The sequence below is a fragment of the Benincasa hispida genome, chromosome 3 (assembly GCF_009727055.1).
Source record: "Benincasa hispida cultivar B227 chromosome 3, ASM972705v1, whole genome shotgun sequence".
NCBI classification, from domain to species: Eukaryota; Viridiplantae; Streptophyta; class Magnoliopsida; order Cucurbitales; family Cucurbitaceae; genus Benincasa; species Benincasa hispida.
In genome coordinates, this window is record NC_052351.1 from 20830583 (window position 1) to 20845732 (window position 15150).

At 32.9% G+C, this 15150-nt stretch overlaps 1 protein-coding gene across 1 annotated transcript; it reads left to right on the forward strand.

The window, feature by feature from the left end:
- The first annotated feature begins 9969 nt into the window (after positions 1–9969).
- LOC120073404 (calcium-transporting ATPase 2, plasma membrane-type-like) lies at positions 9970–14754 on the forward strand. The gene is made up of 7 exons (XM_039026247.1): positions 9970–10559; positions 11076–11130; positions 11211–13153; positions 13243–13401; positions 13510–13681; positions 13786–14084; positions 14246–14754. Exons 1-7 carry the CDS (start codon positions 10383–10385, stop codon positions 14483–14485), a joined length of 3045 nt encoding a protein of 1014 aa, XP_038882175.1. The 5' UTR covers positions 9970–10382; the 3' UTR covers positions 14486–14754.
- Positions 14755–15150: the final 396 nt, after the last annotated feature.

The following is a 15150-nucleotide window of genomic DNA, read 5'->3' on the forward strand; positions in this document are numbered from 1 at the left end:
TGTTTGGAGAGAGCGAGATGAAAATCACACCAACCAAACAAAGACAAAATAAAAAACACAAAAAAAAAAAATAGAAAAAACAACCCTGACAACATTTGAACTTGGTTAAAATGAAATGGTTAATAATTGAAAAAATGAGATTATATAAAATACACATTGAGTGCTAAAGATTACGCATCGAGTTTTCTGGTAGTAGATCCATAATAAAAAAAGTGTTTGTGATTGTCCAGAAGAAATGAAAGCTAGTAATCATTAATGGAAAAATAACAACAATAAACAGAGAGTGAGATATTGAAGAGAGCGAGAATTGAGAAGAGCGAGACATTAAGAGAGAGCGAGAGAGAGGGAGAGACAAGAATAAGAAGAAAGCAGACGAGACTTAGAGCAGAAGACCTTTTTTGAACTTTCCATATAGAAATTTATATATATATCTAATATCTATATAAAATTCAATAAATCTACAATCATATATTATTAAAGATACATAATATACTATTTAGATTGAAAAATTATAATCTAACTTGAAATTATAGATTATATATAATATAATTGAACCCATATCATTAGACAACACAATTAAATATATTAGTATTATACTATACTATAATTGAATAATAATTAGACAACAAATTAATATATTAGGTTATATACTATATTGAATTAATTCATTAGACTAAATTGAATAATTGAATATAATAGATTATTATCAACTATGATTATGAATTTTAGATTATTATCTATAATGAATATATAATAAAAAAATTTATTTATATTTCGATCCCTAATTATCTGGAGTCCGTATTAAGTACGAAGGACACTTCCTTCGATTATGTCCTAACTAGTTATAAAATCCACATCGTTTATCGAGTGGTTGGTTCTGTTCAATCCATCTCGTTGTGATAACGTGAACTTTTCGGTCTACCAGGTCTTCTCAAACAACGATGGATCAGGATGTAAGACAGGCATATTAGAGGTGTGTGATCCAGTAATCTTCATGCGGTACAGGTTGACAAATAGGGAGAGTAACATTTAGCATACGTTGACAATTTGTAGTAGTTCTTCAATAAAATCTTTGTAGTTCTCGATTAAAATGTGAGCAAACGACCATAAAATGCGAGCATGGAATGTCCGAATGCTTGCCACTTATTACATGAACAGATACACTATCACTCTACAAACATAGAAGTGTACACTATCACTTTACAAATTGTCAACGTTCGCAAATGTTACTCTCCTCAATCATCTGATCACGCTTGGTTAAGAGATGGAGGCCCGAGATGCATAATTCCATATGTCTGTTGGAGAGTGCAACTATCAACTCTACAAGACATAGAAATGTTGTTGGGTTACCTGTTGACAGTGAGTCGGTCACCGGAGTGATGTCACGATGACTGGTTAGAAGTTTGTCAAATGTACCTCGGTGCGACCCACTTGCCAACAAGATTATAAAGGATCGGGGTTAAGTTTAATATGGTTAGGAACACAATTTTGTGAGTTCACAGATGATGCAGCGAAAGAAAATCGTCATAGATATAACGACGACAGCCATTAATATACTCAACAAACATAGAATGGGTTAGGATTTTTGTTTTAAAGAATATAATCAGTATTTTGTTCACTTGATGTTCCCTGTTTACTGTTAACATAAACCTCCATGATGCGGAGACACGGTAATTCGATGGAGGTGGAGCATGCTTGGCACATGTTCATAAAAAGGAACTAAAATGCAAAAAAGCAAAAGACATATGATTGTTCGGCAGATAGCATGGGCCTCCTCTATATATTTAGCAACTATGAGGACATTGGGAGCGATTATACTTCAAACGAAAAATTGGCAATTACCACAAGCAATTGATAATAGATAATAAAGACATCAGTTAAGTTGAGACAGAAGACCTACGTCTCCAATCGAATTGTTGTTAAATATCAAAATATTTAAAATATTTTTCTAATTATATACACTAATCAATAGCTCTCATTTAAAAAAATGCTTAAATTATCACACAATGTTAAAATTTAAGGGATGAGAGAAGAACAAAATTTATAGATATGACATCTAGGAACAGGCAACATATAGATCCAACTCAGAATATATAAGAATTAATAATATATTTGATCCGCCATTCAACAAACTGCAAGTAAAAATATAACAACATAAAAAAACCAAAAATCATTAATTAATATCTAAATTAATATTTTTATGTATTTGTCTTTAACTCTTCATACTAAAATAATAAAATAATTTTATATAAGATATTAATTATAATATGAGACACGCCACACCAAAAAAAAAAAATTATTAGTGGCATACTATAATGATTCATCAAACCATTAATGTACGCAAAATTCGTCAAACAACAATCATGAGCGAGAAACAAATGAAGATCCCTACTTCATACAAAATGTCTAAACTACTCCGGTGAAAAGTAGAACTCCATATCCACGATTTTACAGCCATGGATTTACAAAAAAATACACGCCATTATAATAAACCCTGAACCATAAATGCCAATGATAAAATATTTCGCAAGCGAATAAAAATCCAAACCAAACCAAAAAACCACAAACCCAACCACCATCAACAAAAAAAAAACCAAACCACGAAACACAAGAATACACAAACACAAACCAACCGAAACAAAACACAAACCAGCACACAAAACCGAACACACCCCCACTAAAAACCCAACCAAACCAGACAAACCACCCACACACACAGCTAAAACCACACCACCACAAAAACCCCTAACCCACCAACCACTAAAAACAACCCACAAAAACCAGCCCCAAAAACGACCCAACAACAAACCAAACAACAACACCCCCTGAACAGGACTGGAGATTTGGGATTGTCCGAAAAAAGTTGTACATTGGTAGTGCGATGGCACATATCGTCAAAGGTTTATTGCCAGTGGGGGTTTCTCTTGAACAGTTTGACACAGATGTCATCCAGATCACACTATATTCCATTAAATATAATATATCACAAGGCGCTAGTCTACTCGTTCGGAGCAGCTGTGGGTCATCTGGTCTAAATAAAATATTTATCTAATTTTTTTAATTTAAATTTATTTTAAATATTGTCTAATTGTTTTATAATTCCCAGAGATGAACATAGTGACTCCGTGAGGTTGCGACATGATCCGAACACAGTTCTTGCTATATGTGTGACAACCAAAGTATATGGAGGAAATTCATTATTTGTATGATATACCTATTGTTCTCACTCCACCAGCTCCTAGACGTAGAGGACCTGTTAGGAAGAGGATGAGTATTTGAGGTTACACATAATGTGGAAAGGTTGCCCCCTATGACGCAGACGCAGAGCTCTGATTATGTTAGTCCGATGATGATGATGCCAGCATTTGGTTCAGGACATTTGACTCCGAGGGCTGGTCCTCTCGTCTTCATACATGCATGGCATGGGTCCGGGTCGTGGAGAACATAATGAATATTTATATTATAAAAGCGCTGCAAAGGTACCAAAGCAATCAAGAAGAACCCGAGCAACCTCAAGTTCGAAGTCGACGACGACAACTAGCTCGAAATCGACAACGTCCGCCTCGTGGGACCATTGATTTTTGTAATTATTTTTATATAAATGAGATATTTAATTTACATTTTTTTTTTATTTTTATGAGTTATTTTTTAATTTATTCTTTTTAGAGTTTAAATAAAATAATAAAATATTTTTAGAAATTGTTTTATAAAATAGAATTTTTTTTTTTTTTTTAAAAGAAGGATTAGAAAGAGAGGTGGAATGTGTATAATTAAAAAGGAAAGAATGGAAAAGTTTGTACGGTATTCTCGTTCTCTATCAAAATCTGCTATTTCGCTCTCGCTCTCGAATTTATATTGGGGATAGTTCGAGTGGTTTAGAAGGAGATTCATTAGCTCGTTATTTAGTTAGACTTGCTGAGATGACAGAATCCGTAAAAATTATTCAACAAGCTTTGGAAGGAATTCTAGGGGGACCCTATGAAAACTTAGAAATATGATCTTTTGATAGAGGAAGGTCTCTGAAATGATAATTAAGGGTTCAAAATTCGACCTATCTAGGTCGAATTTTCAACCATCGACTTATTTAAAAAAAAAACAACAACAATATTTTTACAAATAATTTGAAAACAACAATATTTTCCTAAATAGTTTCTAAAAGAACAATACCCTTTTAATTTTCCCATTTCAAATATGTAAGAATGCAATATAGTAATAAGAAATTTCATTAAAATTAAATGCAATTTCTGTTACTTAACAATTTAGATTTTGTAACTAATATACCAATTTGGGGTCCCTAATTACTTTATCAATTCAACGTGTGTAAGAAATTTATCAACAATCATTTTGTAACATCCTGAATTTCAGAAAAATTTAAGTTAATTATCTAAAGTTATTGAGTTTAAATTTCTCTTTCATTTGGTTTAATTGAGGTTAGATTGAAATAATTGAAAAAAATTTATTGGTTAAATTGAATTTAATTGATTAGATTTTCGAACTAATTATCTTGAAAATATTGAATTTTTCTTCCTTTGATTTTGGATTTTAGAACCAACTTTAAAAAAAATTAAAAGAGATGATTAATTTCATGTGGTTTTGAATTGATTTAAATATTTGGAAGAATTTAATTTGTATCAAATTGATGATCTTGTGTCCTTTACTTTTGGTTTTTGAAGCTTAAATTAATATATTTGAAACGTTAATTGATTTCTAAATTTAATAGAATCTTTGGAGATTTTGGAGATATTGTGATAAAATATTTTATTTATCTTTTCAAATTTTGAAAAAAAAAAAAAAAAGAATTGAGATTTTTTCGAAATAAATGATAGTGAAAAGAGGTAAAAAATTGGAGAGAAAGCAATTTGATTTTTCAGCGACAGTTTTCACAAAATTGTCGATTGCCAGAGTTTGAACCATTGGATCGTACTCAAATTTGGTTTCGAGACATATAGAGTTTCATTTTGAACGGTTAGATCGTTGTTTGAAGCTTTAGTTTGTTCGTAATCGCTGCTGAATAAAATCTATAAAACTAGAAATTCCTGTTCTCTCTCACTCTTGCAAACCCTCCTCATACAAAACCCTCACTGCCAGCCGCTAGCTTAAACAATTTATGTCGTCCGACAACAACACCTGCTACCTATCTATAGTATCCACGATCCGACGCGCCATCTACCGCCACTGCCCGATCTTTGCCGAAAATTTGAGGAAAACCTTGGATTCAAGATTTGGAAGTTTTAAGGCATTGACCATCAAGCTAGAGACCAATTTTCGTTTTGCAAAAAATTGGTAAAGACGATTGACTAATTAAATCAAGTTTTGGAATTTGTCTTGGACCAAGCCACAACTTTGGGTTGATTCAAGTTTTCCAAAAGTTTTAAGGAATTATTTGCGTAGACTTTTGTGACCAAGTTGAGGTAAGTGGTACTATTACCGGTGCCTTCGTGTCAGGCGTCCTAGATTAGATAAAGTTAATTAATGGACTTTAGAAGCATGATTTTTTCGTTGTGATATACTTGTTGTACGACAGTTATGAGTATTATGAGCATGTTCGAATTTCTAATCAGTATTGAAATTATGTATGTGATGCATGAATAGACCAATAGGGTTGTTTACTGTCTCGCCTTGACGCATGTTTTATTTCAGAGGACCGACGGGTCTAATTTCATGTTTGATGGGGTGCCAACGGGCCGCTAGACATGCGTGAGTCGACAGGTTCACATTCATGTTACCTGTCTCTTATACACATCTAGATGTGTATAAATGAATAGACCAATAGGGTTGTTTACCGTCTCGCCTTGACGCATGTTTTATTTCAGAGGACCGACGGGTCTAATTTCATGTTTGATGGTGTGCCTACGGGCCGCTAGACATGCGTGAGTCGACAGGTTCACGTTCATGTTATTTTTCCATGTTTGACGGTGTGCCTACGAGCCGCTAGACATGCGTAAGTCGACGGGTTCATGTTCATGTTATTTTCATGTTTGACGGTGTGCCTACGGGCCGCTAGACATGCGTGGCAAGATAGTACGTCATTTGGTTTCTTTTCATCATCTAAGATAGATGTAGTTGTTTGAACCACGGGCCCATCATTCCCTACTCGTGGATGCATAGCCTGATCCCGGTAGTGGGATCACTTACTGAGTATTTTATACTCAACATTTCTTAATTTATGTTTTTCAGGTAATGATAGGAACGAACTGGCGAGTGACGAGAGGGACCTGTGATCGTGTCATATGGAACATATAAATCGTTTCTACTCAGTTTACGTTTTCAAGCTATTTAAAAGTTTTGATTTGAAACTCGATGTTGGTCAAAATTTTATTTGTTTAAGTTACTTTTCTTCATTATTTTAGGGGCCCCGAATAAAGGTTTTTCTTATTTCTTATTTATTTTGAAAAACTGTATTTATTATTTTAATGAACATTTATTTTCCTCAATAGTCAAAATGTTTTGAATGTAAATATGTAATTATGAGTAACGACCCTTATCAGAGTACTCAAAAGGTCGGGTCGTTACACATTTTCACAATAAAAATTAAATGATGATAAATTTTAAAGGGAGAATTCTTATGAATAGAAAAATCCAAAAAATATTCATTCTTCATAGGAAAATTTTTAAAAGTGTTTTGTACTTTTGGAACTTTTTGCTATAAAGTGTAAATATTTTTAAATATTTTTTTATGTTTAAAAAGGTCGCTTATTATATACTAAACCTCATCAAACTAAATTATTACGACCCTGTTTGGTAACAATTTCATTTTTTATTTTTGGTTTTTAAAATTTAGCTTATTTCCTTCTTATTTTTTTACAATGATTTGCATCTTTCTAATACAAGGTTGAATTCTTAGCCAAATTCAAAAACAAAAATAAGTTTTTAAAAACTACTTTTTTTAGTTTTTAAAATTTGACTTGATTTCTTAAATCATTGATAAAGAGTTGATAACAAATGAAGAAATATGGGGATATAAGTAATGTCTATGAGTTTAATTTTTAAAAATAAAAATTCAAAAACCAAATAGTTATCAAACGGATCCTACATCATTGAAAGTACAAAAATTGTTACTTTCATGAACGTAAAAGGATGAAAAGTAATTTTTATTTCTCATAAATATATTTTTATTTGAACCTGTTTCGAAAAAAAAATGATTGTTTTATTAGGTATATACTTTTAAAATGATAAAATCTTTTCGTGGCATAATCAAAAAGATATATGCAGTGATCTCCTTTTTCTTCTCTCTCTAAAATGTTGTTACATGTTTCATATTTTAATACGCATTAAACATGGATCTTATATTGTTATTATAAAGCAGGGGCAGCCACTGTCCACGACCAACTTTTGATTTTTTTTTTCTTTTAACTAAATAAAGAAAAACTTTTGAAACTTTATAATTTCTCATTAAAATAAAACCAACTGAACTTTTGTTTGTTTATTTGTTTTTTTTTTAAATAAACATACATTCGGATTCACGAATTTAATTGTTGTTACCTTTAATAACAACTTTTGACATTGACTAGTCAATTAAGTTCCATTTAACATAATGTTCGTAAAATATTAACTTGTTGACATTGTTTATTTTGTCAAATTAAGCAGCAAACTAATTCAACGATAAGGTAATGAATATTTAATAGTATTTTTAATTTAATAATCCGTGGATAAGAGAATTTGAATACATGCTATTTTGATCAGATGTATATGTCCTAACTAATTAACCTATATTCATATTGACGATCATATAATGTTAAACAAAAAGTTTTATATTATCAAACATGGAAAATATTTAGTAATTTATATATGCACGCATAGTTTAGACACTTGAAGGCGTGAATAACCTTGAGCTTTTCAGTAAGTTAATTTCCCCGTCCTTATATTACAATTTCTTAAATAATTACTTCTATAGTGGTGGTTAATTACTTAGATTTTGTTTGGTAATGATTTAGATCCGTTTGTTAATCATTTGATTTTTTATTTTTGATTTTTTGAAAATTAAGCCTGATTCATCTACGTTTCTTACAATGATTTGTATCTTTGTATAATGGTTGAATTCTTAGTCAAATTCCAAAAATAAAAATAACTTTTTGAAAGCTACTTCTTTTTAGTTATCAAAATTTGACTTGTTTTTTAAACCATTGGTGAAAAGTAGATAGATAACAAAGAAAGAAAATTGGAGATGAAGTAGTGTTCATAGACTTAATTTTCAAAAACAAAAAACAAAATTGCTACAAAATGGGTCTTAGTTTTTGAGTTTTTGTTTTTGAAATTTGTGTCTATATACACTACTTTCACATCCAATTTTTTTCTTTGTTATCTACTTTTTACCCTGATGGCTTAAAAAACTAAGCCAAATTTAAAAAAAAAAAAAGTTTTTGATTTTTTTTTTTTAGAATATAGTTAAGAATTCAACCATTGTAATTCAGAAAGATGCAGATCGTGATAAGAAATGAAGAAGAAATATGCATAATTTTTAAAAATCAAAAATAAAAAACAAATTGTTTAGCTCGAGTCTTAATTATCAAGAAAAAGAACAAGAAATAAGAAGTAAAAAAAAAAAAAAGTAATAATAATTGCACACAGCTTAAATAGATTAAACGTCATTTATTTGTGTTCGAAATATATATAACTTGGGGAGTAAATTTGTAATTCAATCATATAAGAAAAATCAAAATCTAACCTTAAATTTTATAGATGGTATAAATTAAAACAATTAATGCATAATTTTCATATGTATATAAGATTCCTTTAAATTCCTTTAGATAGTAATTTCTTTTTTCTAGAATTTGAGTGATTCTCCATTTGCCCACATTCCTTTAGATTTCTCTATATGTTTATAAAATTCTATGTGAAGGTTTTTTTTTTCCTTACCATGTGATTTTAGAGGGTCTTAAGATAAATAATTTTTATTGAAGTTATTTTAAACTACCACAAATAAAATTAAAGTTTTGAGTATAGATAAAAATTATTTTTTAATCTATAGATTTTAAAAAGTTATACTTTTAATTCTTAAATTTTGAATATGATTTTAATTTAGTCACTAGATTTCAAAGTATTAAAATTCTATCATAAATATTTGAATTTTGTTTCAATTTGATTTATAGGTTTCAAGATTTACACTTCTAATCTCCATTTTCATTAAATATCTACTTCTAATGTTTAGTATTATAATTATAATTAATTAATTTTATCTTTTTTTTTACTATTAAAATTAGTTTTAAAATTTCATTTCATAACTATTTTAAATTAATTAATAAACAATAATATCAAAGACTAAATTGAGTATTTAGTAAAAAAAAAATCAGGTTAAAGAGTAAATTTTGAAATTTAAGATGTAAACTAAAACAAAATTCGAACGTTAAAAATTAAATTATAATATTTTAAAATTTATGGATTAAATTAAAATTAAAATTTAAAATTAAAAGTGGAATATTTGGAAGAAAAAAAGTATATATTTTTTTTCAGAATAAGGAAGACGTGAATATTGTCCCTCGCATAAGCTAGAAAGTTGGCGCGTTGTCCACGTATTGAACGCGTTTGAAAGTCGGCTTTATGAGTCCACCTTTTACATTTCGTTCCTATTTCTTCTTTTAAACTAAACAATAAAGCCAAGTGCTCATTTCCCTCCGTCTTTTCCAGCCATCAATGTCGAAATTTCAACTTTAAAAAATTATTTTAATTTCAATTTCAATTTGAGCCAATTGATATTGTATATCAGCATATGCACAATTACAAATAAAAAAAGATATAAATAACAAAATATAATTATAAATATAAGGAAACTATTTCTAATCAATGGAGAGAAAGTACGACCATACTTTTTCATTCAACAATTTATAATATTGATTGGAACTAAAGTTAAGACGCTGACTTTATTGTCAAGGAAAAAAAAAAAAAAAAAAGAGAAGCAGATAAAAAGGAGAAAAATAAAAATAAAAAAGCAAAAACTTTTTTTTTTTTTGGTTTTAATAATTGAATCTAAATTTCGCTAATTTGGATTAAGAACGAGTCCGAGAAACAGGAGAGGAGTAGACTGACGGTTATATAACTAAAGTAATGGAAAAAATTTCGGATCAACACTCAAATTGATTGATTAGCTGATACTAATTCCTTCACCCTGCCTTCATCTTCTTCCTCCTCTGCAATTCATTCTTTTTTTGGATTTTGTTTCTGAATCCAAAATGGCGACGTAGAGAGAGAGGAAGATAGAGATTTCTCTTTATTATACTTAATTTCTGGTAATTGTCGTAATTTGTTATTTTCACGAAGCATCGCTGCAAGTCCGACCCACATCCGTGGAAAGTGAAATTGAAATTTGCATCAGGACTTCCTTTCGTTTCTATAATATAAAAACTGCGGATACCTAAGAATTTATTTTCACTAACTCACTGAGAAAAATGGAAAGGTTTTTGGAGGAGAATTTTGGTGGCGTCAAACCTAAAAACTCGTCTGAGGAGGTGCTGCAGAGGTGGAGGGAGCTTTGTGGAGTCGTCAAGAATCCCAAAAGGAGGTTTCGTTTCACTGCTAATCTCTCTAAGCGTGGCGAAGCTGCTGCTATGCGCCAGAATAATCAGGTTCTTCTTCCTCTTCCTATTTCCATTATCTCTCCTTATGATCAATCTCATTCATTTTTATATTCTGCTTATTTTTTTGCTTTCTTCCGCTTGCGGAGAGAAAAGCAGCATTGTTCTTTTCAATGCTTTTCTTCGGTATATTCTATTAGTGACTATAAGTGAACCCCTCACCCAAAAAAAGAAGAACAACAACAAATATGCTTCAATATCTCTAAATCTTTTCAAGGCCTCTGTACAATAATAATTAAATGCACGAATTAACAGTTAAGTTTAAAGTATAGATATATCAAAGCTGGAGGTTATTTATTTGAACCCCTTCAATGTGTTTAGTTTCCAAATACTATTGATAGTTGCTCATTGGGCTAAACTCACACCGAAAAAAAGGGGGTTCGGTTTCGTGCTAATTTTCAAGTCCATAAGTGAGAAGTATTGATATAAGAGTATTAAATTTGATGTATTAAGCTTTTAGGTTTTTTCTTCTGCTATGAGCTGACTTACCCACTCCTATTATTGTAGGAGAAGTTGAGGATCGCAGTTTTAGTCTCAAAAGCTGCATTTCAATTCATCCAAGGTGAGTAGTTTTGGAATTTTGACGAAGTGGCTATTTGTGGAGGTTTTCTTATATTTGATGGAATTGACATGGTATCTTAGGTGTGCAACCAAGTGACTACACCGTTCCCGCGGAAGTCAAAGCTGCAGGTTTCCATATCTGTGCTGATGAACTTGGGTCTATTGTTGAAGGCCATGATCCAAAGAAGTTTAAATATCATGGTGGGGTTGAAGGCATTGCACAGAAGCTCTGTACATCAACAACAAATGGGCTTAATGGTGATGCTGATGCACTCAACCGTAGGCAAGAGATTTATGGAGTTAATAAATTTGCTGAGAGCGAACAGAGGAGTTTCTTGGTGTTTGTTTGGGAAGCCCTTCAAGACATGACTCTCATGATCCTTGGACTCTGTGCTTTTGTCTCTTTGGTGGTTGGCATAATAACAGAAGGATGGCCACATGGGGCACACGATGGCCTTGGAATTGTTGCTAGTATCTTATTAGTTGTGTTTGTCACAGCAACTAGTGATTATCGACAATCCTTGCAGTTCAAGGACTTGGATAAGGAGAAAAAGAAGATATCAATTCAGGTTACAAGGAATGGTTATAGACAGAAAATGTCAATCTACGATTTACTTCCTGGAGATATTGTACACCTGTCTATTGGGGATCAGGTCCCTGCTGATGGCCTATTTGTTTCAGGGTTTTCTGTGTTGATTGATGAGTCAAGTTTGACCGGAGAAAGTGAACCAGTGATGGTGAGTGCAGAAAACCCTTATCTTCTGTCTGGAACTAAAGTTCAAGATGGATCCTGCAAGATGATGGTCACTACTGTTGGGATGAGAACCCAATGGGGTAAGTTGATGGCCACTCTTAGTGAAGGTGGAGATGATGAAACTCCATTGCAGGTGAAATTAAATGGGGTGGCAACAATTATTGGGAAGATAGGTCTTTTCTTTGCCATCATCACTTTCGCTGTGTTGGTTCAAGGATTGCTTACCCGTAAAATCCGAGAAGGGACTCACTGGAGCTGGTCTGGAGATGACGCATTAGAGATATTGGAATTCTTTGCTGTTGCAGTTACAATTGTTGTTGTTGCTGTGCCAGAGGGGCTTCCTTTGGCTGTGACGTTAAGCCTTGCCTTTGCCATGAAGAAAATGATGAATGATAAGGCACTCGTCCGTCACCTGGCAGCTTGTGAAACTATGGGTTCTGCCACAAGTATTTGTAGTGACAAAACTGGAACAATCACCACAAATCACATGACAGTAGTCAAATCATGCATTTGCATGAATGTCAAGGAATCATGTAATAATGCGTCAGGCTTCTCTTCAGACCTTCCAACCTCTGTTGTCAAACTTTTGCTGCAATCAATATTCAACAACACTGGAGGAGAAGTTGTAATCAACAAAGATGGCAAACGTGAGTTGTTGGGTACTCCCACTGAGACTGCATTATTAGAGTTTGGTCTCTCACTTGGTGGGGATTTTCAGGCTGAGAGACAGGCAGGTAAACTTATTAAAGTTGAGCCGTTCAACTCTTTGAAAAAGCGGATGGGTGTTGTCCTACAATTTCCTGAAGGTGGTTACCGTGCTCACACTAAAGGGGCCTCGGAAATAGTATTAGCTGCCTGTGACAAGGTGATCAACTCGAGTGGTGAGGTTGTTCCTTTAGATGAAGCTTCCATCAAGCATCTCAATGTTATTATTGATCAATTTGCTGGCGAAGCTCTCCGAACACTTTGCCTTGCCTATATGGAACTGGAAAATGGATTCTCTGTTAATGATCCTATTCCAGTTTCTGGCTATACCTGTATAGGGATTGTGGGTATTAAAGATCCTGTTCGCCCTGGGGTTAAGGAGTCTGTTGCAGTTTGTCGTTCAGCTGGTATAACTGTACGAATGGTTACTGGTGACAATATCAATACTGCAAAAGCTATTGCTAGGGAATGTGGAATTCTCACTGATGAGGGTATAGCCATTGAGGGTCCAGATTTCAGAGAGAAGAGTCAAGAGGAATTGCTTCAAATTATTCCCAAAATTCAGGTGCTTAGTTATTTTCCAAATATATCTGCATCATCCAATTTCCCACAATTAGTCTATGTTAGTTAAGAAAACTCCTGATTTTTATGTAGGTGATGGCTCGATCTTCACCTCTAGATAAGCACACTCTGGTCAAGCATTTGCGGACCACTTTTGATGAAGTTGTTGCAGTTACTGGCGATGGGACAAACGATGCTCCTGCACTTCATGAAGCAGATATTGGACTAGCAATGGGCATCGCTGGAACTGAGGTGAGTTTAACATTGAGCTACTCGAACTCCAAGTAAAAATATCCATATGAGTTTACGATGTTCTCTGCTGTTACGATTGTTTGATTGACCTTTGTTTCCGGCTTTCAGGTTGCCAAAGAGAGTGCTGATGTGATCATTCTTGATGATAATTTCTCTACAATAGTGACTGTGGGAAAATGGGGTCGTTCTGTTTACATAAACATTCAAAAATTTGTGCAATTCCAGCTGACTGTTAACATAGTGGCGTTGATCGTAAACTTCTCTTCAGCTTGTTTGACAGGTTGAAACACCTCATATTGTTTGGTTCACTTATTTTATTATTACGCCCAAAACTTCTCGTTTTCCTTCTTCTGCTAACCTTTTGGTGTGAAAACGTTGCTTCAGGTAATGCTCCTCTTACTGCAGTCCAGCTCTTGTGGGTGAACATGATTATGGATACACTTGGAGCACTGGCTCTCGCCACTGAGCCTCCAACTGATGACTTAATGAAGCGTTTACCTGTTGGGAGGAGAGGAAGTTTTATCAGCAATGTCATGTGGAGAAATATCATGGGCCAGTCCTTGTATCAGTTCTCAGTCATATGGTTTCTGCAGGCCAAAGGGAAAGCAGCGTTTGATCTTGACGGCCCTGATTCTGATCTGATATTGAATACGCTCATCTTCAATTCCTTTGTGTTCTGCCAGGTACACACACTTATTGTTCCTAACCTTTTGAATTTATGCTACTGTGAGTAGATGGTTGATGATATGATCAAATCCAACCACTTTCTGAATTTATATACTACATTATCCGAACCTGTCTACTCAATTAACTCAACTCATGTGACCGGATTTTCTTGTTTCAGATTTTTAACGAAATAAGTTCGAGGGAGATGGACAAAATCGATGTGTTCAAAGGCATACTCAATAACTATGTGTTCGTTGCTGTCATTGGTTCCACCATCATCTTCCAAATACTCATCGTCGAATTCCTGGGAACATTTGCAAGCACAACCCCTCTGACTATGTCGCAGTGGCTCTTCAGCGTGGTGATTGGATTTCTAGGCATGCCAATTGCTGCTTTCTTGAAGATGATTGCAGTATAAACAAAGCCACATTTAAGCACAGAGGAAGATGTTTCTTCAATCACATAGATTTAGTGAGGCCGTTGTTTGTTTATCGGACTTTAGTTTAGCTCTGTGATTTCTATGTATTATATTAGTGGCCTACGATTCGTTAAATTGAATATCTATTCCTTTATATGCACCATTCTTTTATTCTTTCATTTTCATCCCACTCCAGTGGCAGTGGTGGGGCGGATGACAAACATACTTCCAATACCAAGATTATATTCTATTTTCTTCCTTCTTCAAAATTTTGTCGGTGTTCAAGTAAATTCAATCATATAACTATTATTGTCATTGTTTCTCGGATATTTATACTCGTTTGTACTGGTTGATGCATTACGTTTGATTTTAGTTGATATGAAGTAATTTAGTTCTCAGTGGTTAAACTTTTAACACGCAGTTTTAATTTTATACTTCGAAATTTGCAATAATCTAGTGTGACGAATTACTGTGATGAATATTTTTCAGGATTCAATTTTTTTACCTTTTTTCTAAAGAAAAAGAAGATCGTTTTGAATTTATAGGTTAAAGTACCAATTTTAGTCTTTAAACGTCTGGTCATTCACCTTTATAATTATTTTAATTTGTCCAAGTTTTTAAAATATCAGATAAGCTCATGAATTTTCAATTTTCCAGAAAATTGT

Bases quoted from the DNA above. Each gene is read 5' to 3' on its own strand.
- LOC120073404 (XM_039026247.1), top strand. From the start codon at position 10,383: ATGGAAAGGTTTTTGGAGGAGAATTTTGGTGGCGTCAAACCTAAAAAC. The intron at 13,402-13,509 runs GTGAGTTTAACA...TCCGGCTTTCAG, and splicing joins TGGGCATCGCTGGAACTGAG to GTTGCCAAAGAGAGTGCTGA. The intron at 14,085-14,245 runs GTACACACACTT...TTCTTGTTTCAG, and splicing joins ATTCCTTTGTGTTCTGCCAG to ATTTTTAACGAAATAAGTTC.